This window comes from Macrobrachium nipponense, chromosome 11 (assembly GCF_015104395.2).
Source record: "Macrobrachium nipponense isolate FS-2020 chromosome 11, ASM1510439v2, whole genome shotgun sequence".
Taxonomy (NCBI): Eukaryota; Metazoa; Arthropoda; class Malacostraca; order Decapoda; family Palaemonidae; genus Macrobrachium; species Macrobrachium nipponense.
In genome coordinates, this window is record NC_061087.1 from 92,221,737 (window position 1) to 92,249,144 (window position 27,408).

The 27,408-nt window shown below is 52.8% G+C and overlaps 2 protein-coding genes across 2 annotated transcripts in view; one reads left to right on the top strand and one right to left on the bottom strand.

The window, feature by feature from the left end:
- Nucleotides 1–8,286, bottom strand: part of LOC135207273 (SET and MYND domain-containing protein 4-like) — a 79,628-nt gene extending 71,342 nt beyond the window's left edge. The window contains exon 1 of the mRNA XM_064238936.1: nt 8,150–8,286. The gene's annotated coding sequence lies outside the window, so the exon portion shown is untranslated. The remainder of the gene's footprint in view (nt 1–8,149) is intronic.
- A 1,494-nt stretch (nt 8,287–9,780) lies between these two features.
- Nucleotides 9,781–27,408, top strand: part of LOC135207280 (protein Red-like) — a 137,891-nt gene continuing 120,263 nt past the window's right edge. The window contains exon 1 of the mRNA XM_064238948.1: nt 9,781–9,936. Coding sequence (XP_064095018.1) covers nt 9,927–9,936 — 10 coding nt within the window. The 5' untranslated portion in view covers nt 9,781–9,926. The remainder of the gene's footprint in view (nt 9,937–27,408) is intronic.

Genomic DNA, 27,408 nt, shown 5'->3' on the forward strand with positions numbered 1-27,408 from the left:
TGGCAAGGGTAGGCGTGAGAAATCCAACCATAAAATGGGGCAAACCTAGTGGGTAATGCTTCCTTTCCTACAATGCCACGTCCTGACCTAACCAGACCTTACCGTCTGTGCCCTGACCAGGGCTGTGGGGTTCCCCTTCTATCGTGGAACCCCTACCACACTCCCCCACAAAAGTATAACAGTCTCCTTTTTCAACTCCCAAAATGACAATTTGTCTAAAATTGCATTTTTCCTAACTATACAAACCTGAGGTCCTTTTACAATAGGAAGGTACTAGCGGCAGCTGGATAGGTCGTAAGCTTTCGAACAAGGGGTTCGGTAGTTAACTGCTTGTCCGACAGGCGCGCGCGCGCGACTGGGAGGTAAACAAATCACTTTTGCTTTTGGCCCAAGCAAAAACTGCAGAGTGAGGGGTGGCATGAGGTGGGGCTATGTGTAAAAGGACCTCAGGTTTGTATAGTTAGGAAAAATGCAATTTTAGACAAATTGTCATTTGTTCCGACACGGCATACAAACCTTCGGTCCTTTTACAATAGGAAGACTCACTTCTTGGTGGGAGGAATCTGAGTCTTTTGTGAACAGACTGGTGTTCGCCCAACCTTGGAAGCCTCCCTGGTCGTAAGAGCGAGGGAGGGATCCAAGCCTCTGTCCGATTGATCGGGGTGTGCACCGCAGGATCAATGGTCAGACCTCTGGACCGAGTACTAAGAGAGAGGTATGCGTATCTCTTCGTACCAGCAATGTAAGAACTTGTTCCTGTACAGGAGCAAATATAAAGTCATGGGTTTGACTCTTGTAGGCATCCACTTCCCCCCCTTGTAGAAGGAAGTGGTGGATACTTCTGCTCCTATCCCTAGTGAAAGGGATAGGATGGGGCTCTGTCATAGCTCACCGCATCTCGTCCTCATCCAGCGTAGTGACGACCGTGGCCCTCTGCCCACAGGTAGAGGAGGAGAGGAAAAGATGGGAAGAGAGAGCCAGTCACTCATCACTCACACATCCATCCACACAGTCACACCAGGACTCGATGCTGTTCAGCCTGCGAGGGTCTGGGGTTAGCTACACAACTTGTTGAGCAGCCACCACGGGTCCCAAGGAAAAGGTATCCAAGGACCTGTGGGCAATATCCCGAAGGTAGAAGGACGTAAAGGTAGTCTGGTTAGACCAGACCCCTGCCTTCAGGACCTGCGCCACGGAGAAGAAGTTCTTACGAAACGCCAACGAGGGGCCAATACTTCTTACTTCGTGAGCTCTCGGACGGGACGTACGGATGTCGTCACTACCATCAGCCTCATACGCCCTCCTGATGACCTCACGCAGACCAGAATGAAAGAGTGTTCTTGGATACTTCTTTCTTTTTGGTGACCCCGGTGCTAACCGAAAGAGGCGTCGACACTCAGCCTGAGGTGTCGAGTTCTCTTCAGATAGCGCCGTAGCGCCCTCACAGGACAAAGCAGCATCTCATCCGCATCATTATCGGTGAAGTCCAATAGGGAGGGAATCGTGAATGACTCGAACCTGTCGTCAGGGATCGACGGTTTCTGAGTCTTCGCAACGAAGTTCGGGACGAAATCGAGCGTCACAGATCCCCATCCCCTGGAGTGTCGTACATCATAGGAAAGACCATGAAGTTCCCCTACTCTCTTCGCCGATGCCAGGGCCAGCAAGAAGAGGGTCTTGAGGGTCAGATCCCTGTCTGACGACTCTCGGAGTGCTCGAACGGCGTTCGAGGTCAGACTCCTAAGGACGAGAGTCACATCCCACGCAGGGGGGCCTGAGTTCCCTGGGTGGGCAAGACCTTTCGAAGCTCCTCATAAGCAAGGAGATCTCGAACGAGTTCGAGATGTCCAATCCCCTCAGTTTTAGGACGAGCGCCAAGGCGGCTCTGTATCCTTTGACTGTGGGGACTGAGAGGAGCTTCTCTCGGCGAAGAAAAACGAGGAGGAAATCCGCTACCTGCTGAAGAGTGGCTCTGAGAGGAGATAGACCCCGTCTACGACACCAACCACAGAAGACGGCCCACTTCCCCTGGTACACAGCTGCAGAGGACTGACGGACGTTTCCAGCCATCTCTGTTGCTGCGCTACGAGAAAAGCCTCTCGTTCGCAAGAGATGGTGGATAACAGCCAGCCGTGAAGACGTAGAGACTGGACTGCTCGGTGGTACCGCTCGACGTGTGGCTGGGCGAGAAGGTTGTGCCAAGGGGGAATCTCTCTCGGTTCTCCTCGCGAGAAGAGCCAGCAGGTCCGGATACCAAATGGCCTGTGGCATTTGGGAGCCACCAGGATCATCCTGAGATTCGGGGTGACCAGTGCTCGACTGATCACCTTGCGAATCAGGCTGAACGGGGGAAAGGCATAGGCGAAGAGGTTGTCCCACGGGTGTTGAAGAAGAGTCTCTGCAGCTGCCCATGGGTCCGGCACGGCCGAGAAGAACACCTGGAGCTTCCTGTTGTGCCGGGTGGCGAACAGATCCACGACTGGTCGCCCCCACAGGTCGAAGAGCCTTTCCGCCACGTCCTGGTGTAAGAGACATTCGGTCCCTATCACCTGATCCCGACGGCTGAGCGTGTCTGCTACTACATTCCTCTTCCCTGGAATGTAGCGTGCCGACAGCTCTATTGAGTGTGCCTCGGCCCACTCGTGCACCTGCCGAGTCAACTGGTACAACGGGAGAGACACTAGTCCCCCCTGTTTGTTGTCGCACATCAACACCACTGAGTGTCCCATCAAGCGGTCCTGGAACTCTTGGAGAGCGAGGAACGCTGCCTTGAGTTCCAGTACATTGATGTGAAGGTGCTTGTCGTTCTCGTCCCACACTCCTGAAGTCAGCAACTCCTCCAGGTGTGCGCCCCATCCCTCGGTCGATGCGTCTGAGAACAGCTGCATGTCCGGGGGGGGGAGTGCGCAGGGGCACTCCTCTTAAGAGGTTCCTGTCGTCCAGCCACCAGGCTAGGTCCTGCCTCACCTCCTGTGTCAGTGACACTGGAAAAGCTTGGGGGATCCGTCGCCTGTGACCAAACCCCTCCTTTAGTCTCCACTGAAGAGACCGCAGGTGAAGACGCCCGTGAGGGACTAACTTCTCGAGTGACGACAGGTGTCCGATCACGACTTGCCATCGCTGAGCTGCGCCTGTTCCTGCCGAGACAGGAACTGGTTGCTGCCTCCCTGAATCTGCTGATCCGCGAGTCTGCGGGGAAGACTCGCCCTGCTACCGTGTCGATCAGCATACCCAGGTACTTCATCCTCTGCTTGGGCTCGAGATCGGACTTTTCGAAGTTCACAACGATCCCCAGATCGCGACAGAACTCGAGCAGTCGATCCCTGTCCTGTAGCAACTGCGAGCGGGAGCTCGCCAGGACTAACCAATCGTCGAGATACCTCATCAGACGTATCCCGTGCGAATGGGCCCGCAAGCAGACACCAGAGTGAACACTCGCGTGAACACCTGTGGGGCGGTTGAGAGACCGAAGCAAAGTGCCCTGAACTGGTACACCGTCCCCCCCGTCGAGGATGAAGCGGAGGTACTTTCTGGAGGACTGATGAATGGGTATTTGGAAATACGCATCCTTCAAGTCCACTGAAAGCATGAAATCGTTCTCCCTGATGGAGTCGAGCACTGAGCGTGCCGTCTCCATCGTGAACCGGGTCTCGACAACAAACCGGTTCAGGGGAGAGAGATCTATCACCGGGCGCCAGACCTCCCGTTAGACTTTTCCACCAGGAAGAGTCGACTGTAAAAGCCCGGTGACTGATCCGTGACGATTTCTACAGCTCTCTTGCTCAGCATGGTCTTGATCTCCTGTCTCAGTGCTACGTCCTTCGATGACCCTGGAACGTACGACTGCTGTTGGACCGGGTTGGAGGTGAGGGGTGGCCGAGATTCGAAGGGTAATAGATATCCCTCCCGAAGGACATCTACAATCCAGGTCTCGGCGCCGTAGCGCTGCCAAGTTGCCCAATGGCTGGCCAGGCACCCCACTTCCGCCCCCCCACTCCGGCAGCAGGTGAGGGGGAACGCCGTCCCTAGCGTTTCCCCCCTTTCTTCGACTTCTTCCCAGAGCCTCCACGGGAGGAGGAGGGCTGGGAGGAGGGCTGGTTACGGCCTCCCCTTGCCAGAAGTCGAAGAAGACAGAGTCATTCCCCGGGGCTTCGACGCAGCTACCGTCTTAGCCACCGAGGAAGCGCTAGCCGAGCTCTTAGACTTGGCCGCAGTCCGAGGCTGCCCAGAAGCCTTCGAGACCGCCGCCTGGTGAACCAGCCGGTCACTGTCGTCAGTGCGCCGTCTGTCCACCGCAGCGTCCACCATCTCTCCTGGGAAGAGAGACGTGGAACTCCGTAAAGGTCCGTTGCGAAGTCCCCAACGCCGCTTCACGCCCAGCCGCCCTGGAAACCCGAGTAAGGACAGCGTCCCTTCGTCGGAGAACCAGGTTGGCCCACAGGTTCACCGTCTGGTGGGCAAGGAAGGAGATGGCTCTTCCCCCAGACTGGTGGCAAAGTCTCCTAAAGGCCGAGTCATCTTCGGGAGAAATTCCCCCGGAGTTGGCTGCGACCTTAGATTACTGTGATGACCACAGATCTAGCCAGGAGACGGCCCTGGAAAGCTGCCATGGCGGTATATTCCAGGCCGAGTGCCTCTTGCTGCGAGAACCACAGGTTCTCGGACAGGAGCTGCTGCAGAGACACACCCGGAGTTAGCCTGGCTAAACTCCGGGTGGGTTCCACCTTGTTTGGGCGGCATCTGGGTCTTCAGATGGCACGTAAAAACGCCGTGCTGTCGCAGCAGAGGAGGTGGAAGCAGCTTGCTCGACTTGCCAGACTTGAGCGAACCGTCTTGTCCGGAGACAAGCGATTCAACCTGGTCCAGCACTGAGTCCGCAAGCTCAGAACGCGGCAAAGCCCACCGTCGGTCTGGGTTCCCTCTTCGGGCCCCCAGAACGACTCGAGCCGGGACGTGGGCTCGGATGGTGGGAGCGGCGATCCTTCCGCGAGGTCGTTGTGCTGACGAATCAGCGCAATAACCTCGGCAAAGTTCCTCTGGATCTCAGGAGTGACTGCGTCCTGCGGAGTCGGACCGTCCAGTCCCTCAAACAGGAGCACCTCCCGAGACCCTCCTCCCTCAAGGAGAGGAGCAGCGACAGACCCCTCTCGGTCTCCTCCAACCACCTGTGCGTACGACCTGGCTGGTCCGAGAACCGAGCCTGGTACGTACGACGACGTGGTGGGATCCTGAGGCGGGCGCACCCTCACGATCACTCCTCAATACCTCGCCCCTCCCGGTGTAACCCGAAGGAGGTTTGAAGGTATGGGAGAGGAAGACCCTGACGCTCCCTCCTCGCTCGCTGGCAGAACCAGCGGGCTTGGAAGACTGCAGGCGATCGCCAACCCGCGGTGGCGATCGAGCTGCAGACCTAGTCGAGCCGTCTCGCTGTGGAGAACGGCTGGACCGAGAACAGCGGCCCCGGTCTCGTGTGTCAGAGGAGCTGGTGCTGGTCGCCGTACCCGATCGCTCTCTGTGAGAGTGACGGTCAGGCGACCGGCGAGCTCCACTGTCACGGTGAGATCGATGGTGCGTATCCTCACGGTGCGTCAGTTCGCTGGTACCAGCCGTGGCTGGTGCCGGCGAACGGGGGGACCTCTTCCCAGCCTCAGCCCGTGGCCGGTCATGGACCGTCCCGTCCGCCCGGGTAGCCAGCTGCTCGCCGCGAGAGCGAGAGCTGGTCTGGTGAGAGTCGCGTGAGCGGCTGTCACCAGTCTTCCGCTCCGTGCCGTGAACCTGACGCTGAGCGGACTCAGAGGTCTGGTTCCTGGCTGCACGGTTGCTGGTAGCGACCCGTACACTCGGTACCTCTCGCGAACGAGCGGCCGAGACGGACCCTGCTGCTGTGGCCGAACCACTGACAGCAGGTGAGGAAGTGCCGGTGTCAGCCGGCACTCCTCTGGTCCCCGTAGTCTTCTTCCTTGCGGAAGAAGAGACGGGTCCTGCCCCCGAAGGAGCAGGGTGACCAGCGGAAGAACCCCCCGTCTCACCAGAGCGAGACGGGCCCTTAGAAGTTCCCGAAGGAGACTTCTTAGGGGGGGGGGAGGCGACCTTCTTCTTCTTCGGCGGGGGAGCCTTAGAAGAAGAAAAGGGGAAGAGGCGGCAGACGACGACGACGACGAAGAAGACGATGAAGACGACGACGACACCTTCCTCCTCTTCTTCTTCTTCTTCGTCAACCTTCTCAGGACCGACGTCAGATCTGTCATCCAGGACGGAGCCGGGGCTGCTGTTGCCGAAGCAACAGGGCCCGGGGACGCACCTGTCCGAACAAGATCAGCATCGGGAGCAGCGGCGCCAGGAACAGGAACAACATCAGCAGGTGCAGGCATCACAGGAACGGCAGACGAGACAGCAGGAGCAGGTACAGGAACAGCAGCAGTGGTCACGGCAGGTACGGCAGACTGTGTAGGCGGTCCAGATGGGCGGACCAGCGGCACAGACATCCTAGGTACCGGTGGGAGGTCCAGGGGCGAGCTCTTCGGGCACACGAAGTCCGGTCGCGGCAGCACGGCAAACCCAGGTGGCGGCATCACACTCCCCCGAGTTACGGCGACTGGCCCCTGCACCGATGTAGTGGGTGTCACAGAGACCGCGTGCTGGGTGTACACCAGGTGAGGAGGTGAAGCGTAGCCGGGTGTTGTAAGGGTCGTGGTGGTGGTCGTGACCGTTGCATGGGTGACCGCCACGGCGCCAGCGAGATGGTAGAGCAGCCCCTGGACACTCGGCACGCCCTGCAACCCCAACGATGCCCACACCTGTCCGAGGTCATCCTTCGCGGCAACCGCACCTGAGGAGGCAAAAGTCGGGTGATTAGGGGGATCCTCATACCCGCTCGCGCGAAGACGAACGGATAGAGGACCCAGAGTACAACTGGACGTCAGGGTATCTAGCGCCCTCCTCCACACCCGACAAGTCAGGAGAAGAGAAGGAACCTAGACACCCCCCCGAAGGGGGAAGGCGCGAGACATGGAAGTTGAGCGGGCGGCAGGAAAGAAGACGAAGTGTCCGTCACCAAAGGAGTCGCGGGAGAGCTTTCCGACGACTCCTTTGCAGGCCTCGCTTCTTCATGCCCTCATACAAAGTCCACTGCGCCTCCGACCAATCATTACAAACATCACAAGGCTCGGCTCGGGTGCATTCGACGCCCCCGACCAACCCGAGCACACAAAATATGAGGGTCTATCTCCGGGAGGGAAAGAGCGGAACTTCCCGCATTTACGCCCTTCGGTACCCGGGCATAGTCTCCGTGGGGTAGCGAGGCGAGGAGATTCCATCATAAACAAATTTAGTTGAATTAATATGAAAAGAGAGAATGATTGTACTTACAATGAACTCTTTCATACACAACACAACCAAATACTCAAGAAAGCAAACGACGAGAAGCGGGCAGAGAGCGTCGAACACACACGTCCACTCGCTGTGAGGCCGAAAGCAAAAGTGATTTGTTTACCTCCCAGTCGCGCGCGCGCGCCTGTCGGACAAGCAGTTAACTACCGAACCCCTTGTTCGAAAGCTTACGACCTATCCAGCTGCCGCTAGTACCTTCCTATTGTAAAAGGACCGAAGGTTTGTATGCCGTGTCGGAACAAAGCCTCGTTATTCCTGTCTAATTAGGTAAGAGGTGGTTCACTATCCAACTTTGCTGTCAGTTGCCCGCCACGGTAGTCTACTGTTGGCTACTAGGTACTAGGCTATAGCCTATAGGTAGTAGCTAAAGGTTATCATCTGTATGACCCGTGACCCATGCAAATGTATTACCTAGCTAGTACCTAGTAGGTAGCTAGAGTAAGTTCTGGCTAGTACCTAACTGAGTAACAACTGATTTCGTGTCAAACGCAACAGGTATTGGGGCATGGCTGACAATTTTTGATAGGTAGAGTCTACATAGTAGCAACCTAGGTAATTGTTGACTTTTAGGGTATTCTTAGGTATATTAGGTATAGGTACCCCAGGTAGTACTACTAGTAGCCTAGCTAGGTATTTAAAAATACAAAAATACCTACCTATATACCTACTAGCTCTTAGCCTAATACACATACCAGCATCTATGAGCAATGTTAATATGAAAATTTTTGAAAGTAACTTGTATTTTCATAATTATACAAACCTGCTCAATTAATCTTTGAAGCACGAAATGCTAATCTTAGACACGATTCTAGACCGACTTTATAGCGCGGTTGAGGTTGTTTACATTCAGGCGATATGGTTACGTCATACGTGTCCGAGTATTCTCTAAAGACAATTATTTTCTAGTATATTCCGAATTTAGGATAAATTTTAAGTATACATGGATCTTAGAAATATATTTTATACTTATGACTTCGTAATTAACTAGATACCTAAAAATTAACAATACAGAGACTTTTTATTAACTGCAATATTCCCTAAAAGAGGTTCGAACACATTCTTGTCAAAAATAGCAAAAGGCAACAAGATAGGACTTTGTTTTCAATAGAAGCAATCATAAAATTAATGTGGTAAATATTACAATGTAGCCAAAATATCTAGTGATTCTCATAGATATTTAGAGTATTTACGTGCTGGAATGGAAACCAAAGCATTCAAATGATAGAAAATAGTGTAATGTAGACAAATTCGTGGAGCTCCAAACTATGCCACAAACTGTAAGAACATCCATATAAGAAATTTTACAGGAAGTAGACTAGAAAACCTTAAATTCATAGACGAGGAAAATGTCAGCTTCTAAGCAGAACAGTAGGTATATTAGGAGAGAGTAAAACAATACGCTGGATAAAAAGGGAGACAATGCAAATACGTATGAAAACACAAAAAGGTAGGACAGAACGGTCAGAACCTCCAGAGAAATTTTACAAAAAGAAGACAATGTCGAGAAGGATGAATATTTAACAAGAGACCAAACTTTTTACCTCTTTTCTTTTTCTCTGCACAGCAAGGACGAGATAGATAAAGACTCTGTGATGAACACACTATCTACAAGCGAGACGGACAAGACAATAATCTGCTGATAATTTGTATCTATCATGTTACTACAATGAAAACATTTTCTAGAAGCACTGTGAAACATACATAAAATAACAGGAGCATACTAGAATAGAATTTACATAAATAAATTTTTTAATGTGTAATCATCCCCACAGTAGGAATAAGCAGGCGTTACTCTTTGTATAAGCAGAGCAAACGCTGATGAGAAAGCAGAGACTACGACACGTCATGCATCTTTCTAATTAGTACCACTGTGGTACTCTGAACATTCTCTAGTAGATCAGTTTAATGCACAGATAGCAGTGAATGATAGACATTTTTTAGCACTAAAATAAATGGATAGCCGAAATCTATTAATCTTCCATAATCAATGACTCTGTAGAAACATTCCAACCATCACATTAATCTATTTGCGTTTATTTTTTTGAGGCCCGCAATTTATCCCTAATTTGGCTCTAGCAAGTAGGATCCTGAATATAATATGCCTTATAGTGTAATGGTTATTTTGAATACCTATGACTGGATATAAAACTAATTAATTTCTAAGTTTTTGTTTTCCTTTTAGTGAGGTATGTTCTCTCTTTCCATGGAGGATAATAAGCAAACAAGTTGTTGTTGTATTGAAGCAAAAAAATTACCCCAATACCTATGCTTAGAGATAATGTCATGTTAGTTGTAACTATTACTACACTTTCAGTGCTACCATTTTGTTTCGTTTTAATATATTACCGATTTTTTACACATGGTGCACCAGAATCCCTCATCAATCATGGCTTCCGCAAAAGCATACCTTTAACGTAATGAGTAAACTTTGGCTATCTCAACTTAAAATTATATCAGTGCTCAGAAGTTCGTCAACATCAGAAAGGAGTTTGTTTTTTATTTTATTGACAGAAGCCTGTTAGGCGTAATTCTTCAAGATGCCTTCAGGTTAGTCATTTTAATTAAACTAATAATGAAATCTGTGGGAATAGCTAGCATATGTAATTATTTTGCTTCTGTCAGCGAATTCTCTGGGAGGCTAGGGCCAAACCTACTACCTAGGTACATACTAGTAGGTACCTAGTAGGTACTAGTAGGTAGTACCTAGGTCCTAGGTAGGTTTGGTGTCCTAGCCTTGTTACTAGGTGTGATAGGTAGCTAGCTTAGCATAAACAAACCGAATAGTAATAGCCTAATCTATTGGATAACTTAATAATCAACCCCCCTGGGGCTAGTAGCCTAGTAGAGTACTAAACAGGGCAAAATAGGTATACTACCCCCAATCCCTAACTTGGTATCCTAGCCTACTAGCGTAGCTACTATAGTATTAGGCTAGGTAGGTAGGCTACCTAGCTAGTGCTTTCAACTACCGTAACCTCAGCTAGGCTAGGGTAAATGATTGAATGGCCTGCTGGCGACCACCTGGATGGTAGCGCAACCACCTTTCCAAAAAATAACCTTGAACACTACAAGTAGGTAGCCCCTATATACCTAGTAGTAGGTACCTGGGGTAGTTCGCAGACTCGGGGACAGATCCTACAATTCCAGAACCATTACCCCAAATAACAAAATGCATAGAATAAAAGTTGTCCAGAATTCCAAAATATACCAGAAAAGTCACTTATCCGACTATTTTACACCAAAATACCATCCGCTGATATTTCCCATGAAACGTAAATTTTTCTATAAGTACCCACTTGATGTGAAGGCTGACACGGCAGTCGGAGCTCCCGTAGTTCTTGAGTTGGCCGCGGACAGGCGCTGTACGTCGGCCCGCCCCCAACGCGGGAAATTTTAAATCAAACCAATCCTGTATCAGGTTGACCCAGGTCATTCCCAAGGGACATGGATTAACTTCCTCCCAATCAATAAAAACGTGTCCCATGAATATGAATCAGACAATCATACCTGCATTCACAAAATTTGCCCTTTCCATTCTACACCGCCGCCATGGATAGAACTCATTCCGTATTGTTTCCCAAAAGTGTTGCAGCTGACCAGTTCGATCAATATACGCATTTGTATATTGGTATCCTTATCGAGTTTTTACGAAACTCAAGGAGGCCATTCAATGATTTACCCTAGCCTGTGTCCGACGGGTAGTTTACAGTTTAGTTGCCCGGGCTGCGTAACACTATTTTGGCAAAAGTAACATTTACATTATCCACAGCCACCAATAATTATAGGTAGTAGGTAGTAGTGCTTCTAGTAGGTAGTTACCTATTCTATTTAAACCACCTTATTCTTAGTCAAGTCTACCTATACCTAGGCTAGCATATGACCCATAGGCTAAACCTATTTTTCCAACTATATTAGGTATGTGGTTTATTATTCCAATCACTATTACAGGTACAAACTACTCTTGTTCCGATACGTAATACAAACCCTTGGTCCTTTAACAATAGGAAGGTAACTAGCGGCAGCTGGGACGGTCGTAAGCTTCGAACAAGGGGAGAACGGTAGTTAACTGCTTGTCCGATCGTGCGCGCGCCGCGCGCCCGGGCGGTGAAGAATCACTTTTGCTTTCGGCTGTGGTGTGACAGGACATGCTCGTCATCGCTCTGCCCGCTATTCGTCGTGTGCTTTGGATGTTTACAATTTCTTCTGACTGGTTTGTTTGTGGTCTTGAATGAAATTGTAAGTACTCTTTTTTCATTTTTCATTGAGTGAAGTGAATTTAATTATGGATCTTGAAGAGCTTTCGCCGCGCCCACCAGCTGCCCGTAGAGTGTGTCCCGGGCTGGAGGGGCGTAAATGCGGCGGATTCCGCTCTTATCCTGACATTGATCCACATGAATTATGTTATCGGTGTCGGGGGCGAGAGTGCTCCCGAACCGAACCATGTAAGGTTTGTGTGAATTGGTCCGAGAGGCGCAGTTGGGTGGCTGTACGAGGGTAGGAAGAGGCGTAGATCGACCAAGGAGTCGTCGGAAAGCTCTCCAGCGACTCCTTTGGTGACGGATACCTCGTCATCCTTCCTACCTCCAGCTAGCCCCCACGATTTGCGCCTTCCCCTGCGGGGGGGGTTTCGGAGTCCTTCTCCTCACTCGATCCGTTCGTGTGGAGGAGGGCGCCCGATACCCGATGTTCAATTGTATTCGGGGTCTTCCGTCCGCTCTGGGTGGGGTTCGTCCTCCCCCAGGCGTGAGGGTGCCCCTCTAATTGCCGCTCCTGCCGTGCCTGCCCCTGCCCACGTCGCGTCTCGTCATGGAGGTGCTGCCCCGGTCTCAGGTCTTTCCGGACAGGATCAGTCGGGGCGTGTTGCTTCGGCAATTGGCCCGACTTTTCCGTGGATGGAAGACCTGACGTCCGTCCTGAGAGAGCTGACGAAGAAGAGGAAGAAGAAGAGGAAGGTGTCGTCGTCGTCTTCATCGTCTTCTTCCGTCGTCTGTTGCCGCTCTCCCCCTTCGACTTCTAAGGCTTCCAAGCCGAAGAAGAAGAAGAAGGCTGCCTCCTCCCCCCCTAAGAAGGCTCCTGCGGGACCTTCGAAGGGCCCGTCTCGCTCTGGTGTGACGGGGGGTGCTTCTGCTGGTCCTCCTGTTCCCTCGGGAACAGGGCCCGTCTCCTCTTCTGAGAAGAAGAAGAAGACGGGGACCAAGGATGTGCTGGCTACTGCTGGTACATCCGCGCCTGGTCTTGGTAGCACTGCTGCTAAGCCAGGTACCGGCTCGACTTCTCGTTCGCGAGAAGTTCCGAGTGTACGGTCTCCTTCGGGCGACCGTGCAGCCAAAGTCAAGACGCCTGAGCTTGCTCACCGTCATGACCGAGGCACGGAGCAGAAGACTGTCGAAAGTCGCGCAAGTGACTCTCGCCAGGCCAGCGGCCGCTCTCGTAGCGACCAGCCGGTACCTCGGGTTGACGTGACGGTCTCTGACCGGCCACGGGTTGAGGCTGGGAAGAGGTCCCCTCGACCAACGGCACCAGCTTTCGGCTGGTACCAGCGGTTTGGACGTGCCGTGAGGACGCTCACCGGTCTCACCGCGAAAGCGAGCTCTGTAGATCACCTGACCGCCGCTCCCACAGGGACCGGACGGAGACGGTGGCCAGCAGCAGCTCGTCTGACGCACGGGACCGGGGTCGACGTGCTCAGTCGAGCCGCTCGCCACAGGTGAGCGGCACGGCCAGGCCTGCAGATCGATCCCCACCGCGGGTTGGTGATCGGCTGCAGCCCCCCACGTACGCTGGTCCTGCCAGCGAGCGGGGGGGGGGGGGGGAACGTCAGGTCTGTCTCTCCTATACCTTCAACTTCCTCGGGCTACACCGGGAAGAGCGAGGTAGCTAGGAGTGATCGTGAGAGGTGCGCCGCTCACGATCCCGTCACGATGCCGCACGCACCAGGCATGGTCTTAGGACCAGCCAGGTTCGTACGCGCAAGTGGCTGGAGGCGACCGTCAGGGGTCTGTTGCTGTTCCTCCTTCTGAAGGAGGAGGGTCTCGAGAGCTGCTCCTGTTGGAGGGACTGGACGGTCCTACTCCTCAGGACGCTGTGACTCCCGAGATCCAGAGGAACTTTGCCCAGGTTATTGGGCTGATTCGTCAGCACAACGACCTGGGAAGGATCGCCGCTACCACCATCTGAGCCCACGTCCCGGCTCGAGTCAGTTTTGGGGCCCAAAGAAGAAAGGGAACCCCAAATTGACGGTGGGACTGCCGCGATCGGAGCTTGCAGACTCAGTCCTTGACCAGGTGGAGAATTTCGTCTCAGGACGAGAGGACTCACTTAAGTCAGGACGGTCTTCCAAGCTACTTCCTCCTCCTCTGCAGCGACAGCGGAAGTTCTACGTGCCATCAGTGGATCCAATACCGCCCAAACAGGTTAACCCGGAGCTAGCTAGGCTAACTCCAGGTGTGTCCTGCAGCAGCTCCTGTCGTAGAACTTGTGGTTCTCGCAGCATGGAGGCACTGGGCCTGGAAGCTACCGCTATGGCAGCTTTCCAGGCAGTCTCTTGGTTGGATCTGTGGTGCCCTCACAGTATCCAAGGTCGCGGCTGACTCCGGGGGCGCGGTGCCCTCGAAGAACGACCCCGACTTCAGGAGACTGTGCCAGTCTGGAGGTAGGGCCATCTCCTACCTCGCCCATCAGACGGCAAACCTGTGGGCCAACTTGGTTCTCCGTCGTAGGGACGCTGTCCTTACACGAGTAGCCAAGGGGGCCGGGGTGCGTGAGGCGGTAAATGGACTTCCGTAACGGACCAATGAAGAGTTCCTCCGCTCTCTTTCCCGGAGAGATGGTGGACGCTGCGGTGGAAAGACGGCGCACTGATGACAGTGACCGTCTGGTTCACCAGGCAGTTACGAAGGTTTCTGGGCAACCTCGTACAACTGCGGCTAAGCCTAAGAGTTTAGCTAGCGCTTCCTCGGCTGCTAAGACGGCTGCTCCATCGAAGCCCTGAGGAAAGACTCTTCCTGCGTCACGTCTGATAAAGGAGGGCCGTAGCCAGCCCTCCTCCCAGCCCTCCTTTCCCCGAGGAGGTGCTGGGAGAAGTCGAAGCGAGGTGGGAAACGCTAGGGACGGCGTTCCCCCTCACCAGCTGCCGGAAGTGGGGGGTGCCTAGCGAGCCAGTGGGCAACTTGGCAGCGCTACGGTGCCGAGACCTGGATAGGAGACGTCCTTCGGGAGGGATATCTACTACCCTTCGAATCTCGGCCACCCCTCACCTCCAACCCGGTCCATCTTCAGACATATGTTCTAGGATCCTCAAAGGACGACGCTCTTCGGCAGGAGATCAAGACCATGCTGACCAAACGAGCTGTAGAAGTCGTAGTAGATCGGTCACCGGGCTTTTACAGCCGCCTTTTCTTAGTGGAAAAGGCATCGGGGGCTGGCGCCCGGTGATAGACTCTCTCTCCCCTGAACCGATTTGTTCGCCAGACTCGGTTCAAGATGGAGACGGCACGTTCCGTGCTGGACTCCATCAGGGAGAACGACCTTCATGCTTTCAGTGGACCATGAAGGATGCGGTATTTTCAAATACCCAGCCCAATCAGTCCTCCAGAAAGTACCTCCGCTTCATCTTCGACGGGACGGTGTACCAATTCAGGGCACTTTGCTTCGGTCTCTCAACCGCCCCACAGGTGTTCACGAGAGTGTTCACGCTGGTGTCTGCTTGGGCCCATTCGCACGGGATACGTCTTCTGAGGTATCTCGACGATTGGCTGGTCCTGGCGAGCTCCCGCTCGCAGTTGCTGCGGACAGGGATCGACTTCTAAAGTTTTGTCGCGATCTGGGGATCGTGATAAACTACGAGAAGTCCGATCTCGAGCCAAGGCAGAGATTGAAGTACCATGGGTATGGCTGAATCGACACGGTTAGGCCAGCTTCAAGTCCGTCCCGCAGACTTGAGGATCAGCAAATTCAGGGAGGCAGCCGGCCGGTTCCTGTCTCGGCAGGAACAGGCAGCTCAGCAATGGCAAGTCGTGATCGGCCACCTGTCGTCACTCGAGAAGTTAGTTCCTCACGGACGCTCTTCACCTGCGGTCTCTCCAGTGGAGACTAAGGCGGAAGAGGTTGCACAGGTAAATGGGATCCACCTTACTTCCTTCCCCGAGGTCCATCACGGAGAATGGTTGATGGCAGGACCTAGCCTGGTGGCTCGACGACAGGAACCTCTTAAGAGGGGTGCCTCTACGCACTCCCCCCCCGGAGATGCTGCTGTTCTCAGACGCATCGAACCCGAGGGATGGGGCGCACACCTGGAGGAGTTGCTGGCTGCAGGTGTGTGGGACCATCACGACAAGCACCTTCACATCAATGTCCTAGAACTCAAGGCGGCGTTTTACGCTCTCCAAGAGTTCCAAGACCGCTTGATGGGACACTCGGTGGTGTTGATGTGCGACAACACCACAGTAGTGGCATACGTCAACAAGCAGGGGGCCTAGTGTCTCTCCCGCTACACCAGTTGACTGTGCAGGTGCACGAGTGGGCCACGGCTCACTCAATAGAGCTGTCAGCACGCTACATTCCAGGCAAGAGGAATGTAGTAGCAGACAAGCTACAGCCGTCGGGATCAGGTAATAGGGACCGAGTGGTCCCTACACCCAGAAGTGGCGGAAAGGCTCTTCAACCTGTGGGGGCGTCCGGTCATAGACCTGTTCGCCACCCGGCACAACAAAAAAAAAAAACTTCAAGTTTTTTGCTCAGCCGTGCCGGACCCATGGGCAAGCTGCAGAGGACGCTCTTCAACACCCCTGGGACAACCTCTTCGTCTACGCCTTTCCTCCTTTTGTCTGATTCGGAAAGTGATCAGCCGAGCGCTGGTCACTCCAATCTCAGGATGATCCTGGCGGCTCCCAAACGACTCAAGCCGTTTGGTATCCGGACCTGCTGGCTCTTCTTGCGGAAGAAAACCGAGAGAGATGCCCCACTGGCACAACCTTCTAGCCCAGCCACACGTAGAGCGGTAACACCGGGCAGTTCCAGTCCCTACAACTTCACGGCTGGCTGTTATCCACCATCTCTTGCGAACGAGAGGCTTTTCTCGCAGCGCAGCAACAGAGATGGCTGGACACGTCCGACAGTCCTCTGCAGCTGTGTACCAGGGGAAGTGGGCCGTCTTCTGTGGTTGGTGTCGTAGACGGGGTCTATCTCCTCTCAGAGCCACTCTTCAGCAGGTAGCGGATTTCCTCGTGTTTCTTCGCCGAGAGAAGCTCCTCTCAGTACCCACAGTTAAAGGATATAGAGCAGCACTGGCGCTCGTCCTAAAACTGAGGGGACTGGACATCTCGAACTCGTTCGAGATCTCCTTGCTAATGAGGAGCTTCGAAAGGTCTTGCCCACCCCCAGGGAAACTCAGGCCCCCTGAGTGGGATGTGACTCTCGTCCTTAGGAGTTTGACTCGAAGACCATTCGAGCCACTCTGAGAGTCGTCAGACAAGGATCTGACCCTCAAGACCCTCTTCTTGCTGGCCCTGGCATCGGCGAAGAGAGTAGGGGAACTTCATGGTCTGTCCTTCAATGTTACAAACCATTGTTCCAGGGGCTGGGGATCTGTGACGCTCGATTTCGTCCTGAATTTCGTAGCTAAGACTCAGAATCCGTCGATCCCTGACGACAGGTCGAGTCTTTCACGATCCCCTCCCTAATGGACTTCACCGACAACGATACGGATGAGAATGCGCTTTGTCCTGTGTAGGGGCGCTACGGCGCTATCTGAAGAAAACTCGACACCTCAGGCCTGAGTGTCGACGCCTCTTCGTTAGCACTGGGGTTACCAAGAAAGAAGTATCCAAGAACACGCTTTCTCTCTGGCTGCGTGAGGTGATCAGGAGAGCGTACGAGGCTGATGGTAGTGACGACATCCGTACGCTCCGACCGAGAGCCCACGAAGTCAGAGGTATTGGACCCTCTTTGGCGTTCCGTAAGAACTTCTCCGTGGCGCAGGTCCTGAAGGCAGGTGTCTGGGCCAACCAGACTACCTTCACGTCCTTCTACCTTAGGGATATTGCCCACAAGTCCTTGGATACTTTTTCCTTGGGACCTGTGGTGGCTGCTCAACACGTAGTTGTAGCTTAACCCAGCACCCGAGCAGGCAGAACAGCATCGATTCCTGGTGTGACTGTAGAATGATGGTGAATGAGAGTGCGACTGGCTTCTCTTCTCCATCTTTCTCTCTCTCTACCTGTGGGCAGAGGGTCACGGTCGTCACCATGCTGGAAAGGAATTCGATGCAGGTAAGCTACTCGACCGAGCCCCAATCTATCCCTTTAGTTAGGGATAGAAGCAAATATCCTCCACTCCCTCCAACCAACAAGGGGAAGGAGTGGATGCCTACTTGAGACAAACCCATAACTTTATGTTGGCTCATGTAATGGAGCAAGTTCTTACTTGCTGGTACAACGAGATACGCTTGCCTCTCTCTTAGTACTTGGCTCAGAGGTCTGACCATTGATCCTGCGGTGCACACCCGATCAATCGGACAGAGGTTTGGATCCCTCCCTTGCTCTTACGACCAGGGAGGCATTCCAAGGTTGGAACGAACACCAGTCTGTTCACCAAAAAGACTCAGATTCCACCCACCAAGAAGTGAGTCTTCCTATTGTAAAGGACCGAGGGTTGTATTACGTATCGGAACAAATGACAATTTGTCGAAAATTGCATTTTTCCTAACTATACAAAACCTGAGGTCCTTTACATATAGTCCCACCTCATACCACCCCTCACTCTGCAACTTTTTGCTTGGGCCTAAAGCAAAAGTGATTCTTCACCGCCGCGCGCACGATCGGACAAGCAGTTAACTACCGTTCTCCCCTTGTTCGAAGCTTACGACCGTCCCAGCTGCCGCTAGTTACCTTCCTATTGTTAAAGGACCTCAGGTTTGTATAGTTAGGAAAAATGCAATTTTCGACAAATTGTCATATTTTTGTGTTTTCCCCCTTTTCTATGCATAGAACAGTTAATGGGGATCCCAGTGGTAAACTGCAGTTGTTCCGCTATGAATACAAACCATCGGTCCTTTACAATAGGAATGTAACTTGCGGCAGCTGGAACTGGTTGTAAGCTTCAAACAAGGGAATTCGGTAGTTAACTGCTTGTCCGACAGTCAGCGCACCGCGTGACTGGGAGGTGAAGAATCACTTTGCTTTCGGCTGCCGACAGAGACAGACATGTTGTTTGCCTCTTTGTCCGCTATCGTCGTGTGCTTTGTATCTTCTCAGATTTGGTTTGCTTTGTGTGTATGGTAAAATACTGTAAGTACGTGTGCTATGTATTTTGTTATTGACTTTTGTAATGGATTCCCGTGAGCTGGAGACATCCCCACGCCCCCCCCATCAGCCGCAGTTTGCCCTGGTGTGGAGGGCCGTAAGTGTGGGGCCTTCTGCTCCTTTCCAGAAGTGGATCCTCATGAATTGTATGCTCGGTGCCGACGGCGCAAATGCTCTCGGGCCGAGCCCTGTGATTAGTGTAATTCTTGGCTGGAGGAGCAGTGGGCGTTCTATGAGGGTAGGAGGAAGCGACGTAAGCCTGCCAGGGAGTCTTTGGAAGGTTCTCTGGCGACGCCCTTGGTCACAGACATGTCGTCTTCCTTCCTGCCACCATCTCAGCTTCCACGTATGGCTCCTTTCCCTTCGGTGGGGGGTTTCTTGTTCCTTCTCTTTGCCCGATCCGTCGAGCATAGAGGAGGGGGTGAGGTACCCCGATATTCAATTGTACTCGGGGTCTTCCTTTCATTCAGGGTGGGGCTTGCCCCCCCCCCGTGCGAGGGGGAACCCCTCCTACTAACCCGACCTTTGCCTCCTCAGGTGCTCCTGCTGCGGGCGACGACCTCGACCAGATATGGTTCTCGCTGGGCCTCCATGGGACGCCGAGCATTTGGGGGTTGTTGCATCACCTGGCAGGTGCTGCTCCGGTCACCCATGGACCGGTGACCACCACCACTGTCTCGACCCCGGGTTATGCTGCGCCTCCTCACCTGGTGTACTATACCCAGCATGTTACTACGGTAACACCCTCAGCTGCGGTGCAGGCCCCGATTGCTGATTTCCCGAGGAGGGTCGTGCCACCGCCGCCCAGGTTCGTCGCTCTCGCCTCGGCCCCCGACTTTAGGTGCCCCGAGTTCGCTCCTGGACCTTCCACCTGTACCCAGGATGTCACTGATTGCTGTTCCACCTCCTGCTGTCCCTGACGTTCCTGCCGTGCCTGCCTTGCCTGGACCAGCCCCTGCCGACGTCGTTCCTGCCCGTGGTGTTGCTGCCCCAGTCTCGGGTCCTTCTGGACAGGTGCAGCCGGGTCGTGTTGCTTCGGCAATAGCCCCGGCTCCATCCTGGAAGGAGGACCTGACGTCTGTCCTGAGGAAGCTGACAAAGAAGAAGAGGAAGAGGAGGAAGGTGCCGTCGTCGTCTTTGTCATCTTCTTCGTCTTCGCCTGCTGCCGCCTCTTCCCCTTCGACTTCCAAGGCTTCTAAGCCAAGGAAGAAGAAGGCCTGCCTCCTCCCCCCCTAAGAAGTCTCCTTCTGGAACTTCTAAGGGCATGTCTCACTCCGGTGGGATGGGGGGTTCTAGCGCTGGTCCTCCCGCTCCTTCGGGAGCGGGGCCTGTCTCTCCTTCCGCAAGGAAGAAGAAGACGGGGACCAGAGGGGTACTGGCTAACACCAGTACTTCCTCACCTGGTGCTAGGGGTTCTGCCACTACACCAGGTTCCGGCTCGGCCTCTCGTTCGCGAGAGGTACCAAGTGTATGGTCACCCGCCAAGGCTCAGGCTTCCAAGTTCGCTTGGCGCCAGGACCGAGGCACGGAGCGGAAGACTGGTGAGAGTCGCTCAGGTGACTCCCGCCAGGCCAGCGATCGCTCTCGTAGCGATCCGCAGGTAACCAGGGTTGACGCAACGGTCCCAGACCGGCCGCGGGCTGAGGCTAGGAAGAGGTCCCCTCGATTGCAGGAACCAGCCTCGGCTGGTTCCAGCGGTTCGACGCGCCATGAGGACAGGCACCGCTCCCACCGCGACTGTGGTCTCTGCGGGTTGGCGATCGCCTGCAGCCCCCCAAGCACACCGGTTCTACCGGTGAGCGAGGGGGGAGCGTCAGGTCTTCCTCTCCGATCCCTTCAACTTCCTCGGGTTACGCCGGGAAGAGCGAGACGATCCGCTCCTCACGGTCCCACCACCACGCCCTATGAACCAGGCACGGTCTTAGGACCGACCAGGTTGTATGCACAAGTGGCAGGAGGAGACCAGGAGTGGTCTGTTGCTGTTCCTCCTTCCGAAGGAGGGTCTCGAGAGGCGTTCTTGTTGGAGAGACTGGGCGGTCCTACTCCACAAGACGCAGTCACTCCCGAGATCCAGAGGTCGTTTGCAGAGGTTATTGCGCTGAATTGTCAGCACAACGACCTCGGAGAAGGATCGCCTCTCCCACCATCTGAGCCCACGTCCCGGCTCGAGTCGTTCTGGGGCCCTAAGAAGGAACCCAAGACGACGGTGGGTCTGCCGCGATCAGCTCTGGCTGACTCGGTGCTGGGCGAGGTGGACTAGCTTGTCTCTGGACAGGAGGGTTCGCTAAAGTCCGGCAGGTCTTCCAAGCTACTTCCCCCGCCTCTACTGCGACAGAGGGGATTCTATGTGCCTTCAGAGGATCCTATGCCGCCCAAACAGGCGAGGCTAACTCCGGGGGTGTCTCTGCAGCAGCTCCTGTTGAAGAACTTGTGGCACTTGCACTGGAATCCACCGCCATGGCGGCATTCCAGGCAGTCTCCTGGTTAGACCTGTGGTCCCTCACGGTGTCTAAGGTCGCGGCCCCCTCGGGAAATATTACTCCCGAGGGTGACCCGGCTTTCGGGACGCTGTGTCAGTCTGGAGGAAGAGCCATCTCCTTCCTCGCCCACCAGACGGCAAACCTGTGGGCCAGCCTGGTACTTCGGCGTAGGGATGTAGTCCTCACCCGAGTGACCAGGGTGGCTGGGTGTGAGGCAGTACTGGGTCTTCGCAACGGACTGGTGCGGAGTGCCTCCTCTCTCTTCCCAGGAGAGATGGTGGACGCTGCGGTGGAACGACGGCGCACTGATGACAGTGACCGTCTGGTACACCAGGCAGTCTCGAAGGCATCTGGGCAGCCTCGAACGACTGCGGCCAAACCCAAGAGCTTGGTTAGCGCTTCCTCTGCGGCCAAGACGATTGCATCGTCGAAGCCCAAAGGAAAGACTCTGCCTTCTGTTGTGCCACCCGGCACAACAGAAAACTTCAGGTTTCATACAATCAACTTACCTGTCAGATATATACATAGCTAAGACTCCGTCGTCCCCGACAGAAATTCAAATTTCGCGGCACACGCTGCAGGTAGGTCAGGTGATCTACCGTCCTGCCCGGGTGGCCGGGATAAGGAACCATTCCTGTTTTCTATCATATTTTTTCTGTCGCTTGGAATGTAAACAACGTTTGCAGTTCCTCCTGACTTGATTTTTGGATTTCATCGCCATCGATCTTCTGGGCTATCTTTTGCAGGGAAGTACTGGATCTTTGGTTCGGCATACGCATATTAATTTGTTTTGATAACTTTGGCTTCGAAAATTTCGAAGAATTGTTTACGTGTAACTACCGAACTTTTCGGTAGACAATCACATAGTTTGCAAGAAGGAAAATTTTAATATTTATTCATAATAACGTGTAGTAAATGTTAGAATTGATTGAGCTAACTTCCTTCTTGACGATGTAAGGAAAGAATAGTTACGCTTCCTTTAGAAGTTTATATAGCTCTCGTACTAACGAGCAGTTAGAGCATTAACATTACTAGTAGTGTGGTATCCTCATCTCCTTCTTACTTCACAGAATCTTCAAATTCATATTGCAATTTGAAGACAAAGGAAGGTTAGCCTCTAAAATACGAGCTATTGAAAGGTAAGAAGTGATTTTACTGTTAGTGCAGTGGAGGGTGCGTTCTGTTCGGCTCTGTTTCGCTCCCAGGCCTAGACCTCTTCCAAGCTCACATACCCAGAGGAGAAGGAAAGTCGAAAGCCTTACGGAGGTTATGGAGAATCCCCACCGATCAGGCGTCCCCCCTCGGCAGGATCTGTAGATCGTCCAGACTGCCAAGTTCGCCATTGGAAAGGCGTCCTAATTAGTAGAGGGTGCGTCCGATCGGCTCTGTCTCGCTCTCAGGCCTAGACCTCTTCCAAACTCACAAGCCCAGAGGAGAAGGAAAGTCGAAAGCCTTACGGAGGTTATGGAGAATCCCCACCGATCGGTGGGCGTTCCCTCGGCGGGATCTGTAATACGTCCCAGACTGCCAGGGATAGCCATTGCAAAGGCAGCCTTTAAAAGTGCGTCTGTTCTTCCGTTTCTTCATCTTACATCCGAAAAGACGAAGAATGTACATGTTTAGAAGTTCGGACGATCTCGGCTCGTTCTCTGAATAAGAGAAACAGACTTGACTCACGAGAGAAGAGGCTGAGAGCCAGCCAGCAAGCTAGAGCGAGACCCAACGTTCCAGAACAGCCAGCAGCGAGTCCGCGTTCCACAGACTAGCGCGAGCCGCGTTCCATCAGACTAGCGCGAGCCTCGTTTCATACAGATAAACGCGAGCCCCCGCTTCCAGCAACTGAGTGAGAGCCGCGTTCCAGCAACTTTTTCTTGGCGCAAGGCGCCTTCAAAGAGAAAACAGGCGGCTTAACTAAGGAGCCTTATAGTAGAATGGCAATCAGAAGGATGCTTCCATTGAACGTTTCTGGCAAGCGGAACGTTCCAGGAGCGAGTCTCCTTTCTAGCGTGCGGAACATTCCAGGCGCGCGGAACTATCCAGACGCTAGGCGCTAGGAGCAAGGATCCAGACGCCAGGCGTCAGAAGATTTCAAAAAATCTTCATTAGAGAGAGAGGTCAGTCGCGAGACTCCTCTTTGAATTTTTAACTTGAACAACTTTCCCTGGCAAATGTGCAAGATGTCGCACAGGCGGCCGTTGCTTTTGTCAGAAGGATTCTGATACTAAGAGAAGCCCCTTTTCATTATTCAGAAGACTCCTTTGTTAGGCAGTTTCCTCTCAATGCGGACTCTCTCCTTCATCCATGCTCTTACCCTCGTTTTGATGAGGAGGCAAGAGCTTTGGGAGTTTTTCTTAATAAGATCTCATCGATGTTTGGGTATGATGGCGGATAGAAAATATCTACTTCCTTCCGTAAACCCTAGTGATGAACAGGAATTCTGTCTCTTCCGCGAATTTATGAAGAAATCACGAAGATTTAAAGAGTTCCTTGATTAACTTCGTTCCTTAAGGATATATATATATATATATACTCTTTCTATCGTTCTATTAACGAACAAAAGAACGAAGATAGTAGAAGGTAGTAGAGTTTCTGCTGTATGAGAATACGATACGGTCAATTCATAACACATACCGTAGTTACTTCTTTTTCTGTGCAACTCAATTACAAGTATCCTTCTACGTCTTTCCTAGGAAGGACTACGCTTGAAAGGGATTGTTAAGACTACACCTACTTAGCTTCTAGATTTATCGAAGTCTTGTTTCGCTTAAATATGCTTTAATCAAGAACTTTCCTGAAGTTCGATAATAATTTTTTATTAAATTCCTTTATTCAATTGGTAGTAGCTGGCAACTCTGGAAGAGTAAGCGGGGACTGCTTTTCGCTGAGAGCCTGAGACCAACGCAGTACGCCTATGCCAGTTACTGTCAGTACCATGTAGGTGTCAGTCATGAGCGGTCGGGCGAATCTCTCTCTCTCCTGCGGGAGGGAATAACTTTCCGTATCTCTCCCCTACAATCGCGGTCTTAACCTCGGATTGAGGGGATAATTAAAGCTAACATAAATAAAATATTTGTATGCCTTTTGCTAAGAAGCTTTCAATAAGAGAGATAGTACAACCTTTCAATGCGGTTTTACCGTAGGTAAACATTATTAAAGGATTCTATCGCAGCAGAACATTATATTATGTAATGCTTTCAGGCTTACGAAAGCATAGCTTATTAGAGTACCTGCTCAGAAGAAGATGGATGAGTCGGATGGGAAAACATTCTCTTTGGGACAGAACTTGTTTCCCTGAATTTACTATACTACGTATATAAAGTTTTTTTCCTACTAAAGAACGGAATTAACATGTGAAAGGATGTCGGGTACCATAAAGGCACAGCTGTTCTGGCACATAACATAAAAAGAATTAGAAGAAAGCGCCAGTCTGGCGCGTTGCGCCAGAAGTACCAACCTGGCGCAATGCTCCAGAAGGGCGCCAGCCTGGCGCAAAATTTGCGCCAGAAGCGCCAGCCTGGCGCAGTAGAGAGCCAAGAGCACCATCCAAGATTTTCTCGTTTTAGCGAGTTATTAACCTAGGAGTCCAGTAGACTCTCGGACACCAAGCTCGGTAACGGCAAGATTCGTTCCTGATTTCGTTACCCATTTAATCACTTAGGCCATTTCCACGACACTCTCATATCGCATAGAGCATCGAGAATCTCTTTTTTTCGCTCCTATTCGCGTTAACAAAGAGATCCTTCTCGATCGACGATAATAACTGTTAACGATGTTTAACATTTATTGGGAAGAGTTGTGAGAAGACGAACAGGCTTCCTATAGACTGCTTCCTTTTCCTACTTCTCCCCCGATTGAAGATGACGTGGGAAAAGCTTCAAGGAAGATTATCTTGCCAGTACAAGAGCAACTGGCCTCTTTGGTGGGGTGTTAGCGCCTCGTAGGAAGGACGTTGCGCTTCCAATCAAGAAGTCTCGTCCCTCTCTCCCCCTGCGAAGCGAGAGGCGTCATGCAGACGTGAAGCTTCCAAACATATCGCAGAGGCTTCGTTTCGAGAGCGAGATCGAGAATCTTACGGAAGACACGTAACGCCAGAGAGACGTGAGACGTCGTCAAGACATGAATAGTCATTTTCAAAGCTGCTTTTAGACGCGAGGCTCCAACCAAAATTTTGGCGCCAGTTTAGGACGCCTTTTGAGAGCGAAGCGTCTCCAGGCGCGAGGCGTCATCCAGACGTCAGCAGCCACACAAACGGGAGGCGTCAGCCAGGACGCTTGGCTGACTAGACGTCATCCAAGCGGGAAGCGTCATCCATTTATGGAGAGAAGCCTGGCTGTTGGCGCCTTCCAGGACTATTAAAGCGGGGAAGAGGAAGGAATATCATTCCCTTAGCCCCTCTCCTTTTAGGAGTTTGTCTCCTCCAGAGGAAAGACGTACTGAATTAGCAACGGAGACTCATCCTAGACCCCGAGTTAGAAGTAAACTCGGAGGAGGAGTTTCAAGGAAGAGAAGGACTGTCGAACTATAATGTTTTGACAGCCTTGCTTCTAGAGGAGTATGGAGACGACTTGACTCCTGCCTCTCCTCCTTCTCCGCGCTCTCTTTTCTCGAGTGCCAAAGACGAAAGAAATCTTCGTTTTTTCTTAGAATGAAGCCCGCCATTTGAAAGAAGGTGTTAGTTAGAACGGTCTTCTGCATGCCTCCAGCGAGACTAGCTGGTAAAAGAGGCATTTGATATCAGACGGGAGAGAATAGGGGTATTTCTCTCCGTCTACGTCAGAAGCGGACTTTTCGACCTTAGTTGACGCTTCACGTAGACAAGGTTTGAACTCTGCCCGTATAACTTGGGCATTTCAGAACTGGACCCCATCTCCTCAAGGGACTCTTTCATGTATTGGAAGTACAACTTCTTAGATTTGGTCCCTTGGGGTGATGTCCAAGAAAGCCATGATTCTGAAGGACTCCGAACCAGAAGTCCTTCTGTGTATTTTGTCTTGTATAGACAAAGCGGATCAGATGGCTCGGTTTGAGATCTCCTCTTTGTTTGGAGCAGGTCTTCTTAAAAAGAGGACAGTATATAGTGTCTTTTTAACCAAAGCGGTCTCCCACGCTCAGAGGGCACGCTTCTGTACTCGCCTTTGTCTGACTTTTTGTTCCCTTCTCAGTAGTGAAGGACATTTCTCGTTCATTAACTGAGAAGGCGATCAAGACCTTCTGACACAGTCCAGTAAGGAAGAAGAAACCTGCAGACAGCCCCAAGAACACTGTCATTGTCTGATGAGGAGAAAGACCGGGCCTACAACCTGACACAGATGCGCTAGATGCGAACATATAGGACAGATAAGAGTGGTCCGATGTGGACATTGCCAGACATCCTCGAGACTCTACCAAGCTCGAAGCTCCGGCAAGTGGGGGAGGAGCCACCCAGGCGCGAGGCGCCAGGCAGGCGCGAGGTTACCAGCCCAGCGGCGAAGCTCCAGGCAGGGCGCAAGGCGCCACTCCAAACCGTGCGCGAGACGCCAGCCAGGCGCGAAGCTCCAGGCAGGCACAAAGCGCCAACCTGGCGCCGAAAACGCCAGCCAGGCGCGAGGCGCCAGGCAGGCACAAACACCGCCAACCTGGCGCGAGAACGCCAAAGCCAGGCCCCCACGCAGGTGCCAGCCAGCCGCGAGGTGGCCAGCCAGCCGCGAAGCTCCAGGCAGGCGCAAGGCGCCACTCCAACCAGGAGCTAGACGCCAGCCAGGCGCAAGGCGCCAGGCAGGCGGCGGAGGCGCCAGGCAGGCGCGAGCGGAACAGGCAGACACAAAGCGCCAGCCAGGCGCGAGGCGCCAGCCAGGCGCGAGCAGCCAGCCAGGCGCAAGCCAGGCTCTAGGCGCGAATCTCCAGCTAAGACGCGAAGCGTCATCAGATGCGAGGCGCCAGTCAAGCGAAAGGTACCAGACAAGCGCTAGGCGCCCAACCAAGAGCGAAGCACCAGCCAGGCGCGAGGTTCCTGCCAGGCTTCAGTCGGGTGAGATCCATTTCAAGAAAGCCCTGGTCTTCTTTGAAACAGGAGATCTCCTAAGCACTTCATTAGTGACTTGATTCCTTCAAACAGCTGAGAATTAAAAGCGCAGGAAGTGCGCGCTTTTGCAATTCTTGTTCTTTACATAACAATATGTCATATAAGACATATTAGCTGTGTTGTACGGTAGAGGCAACTCTGTGTTGACTTCTCATTACACAAAAGGATGTCAAGTTAA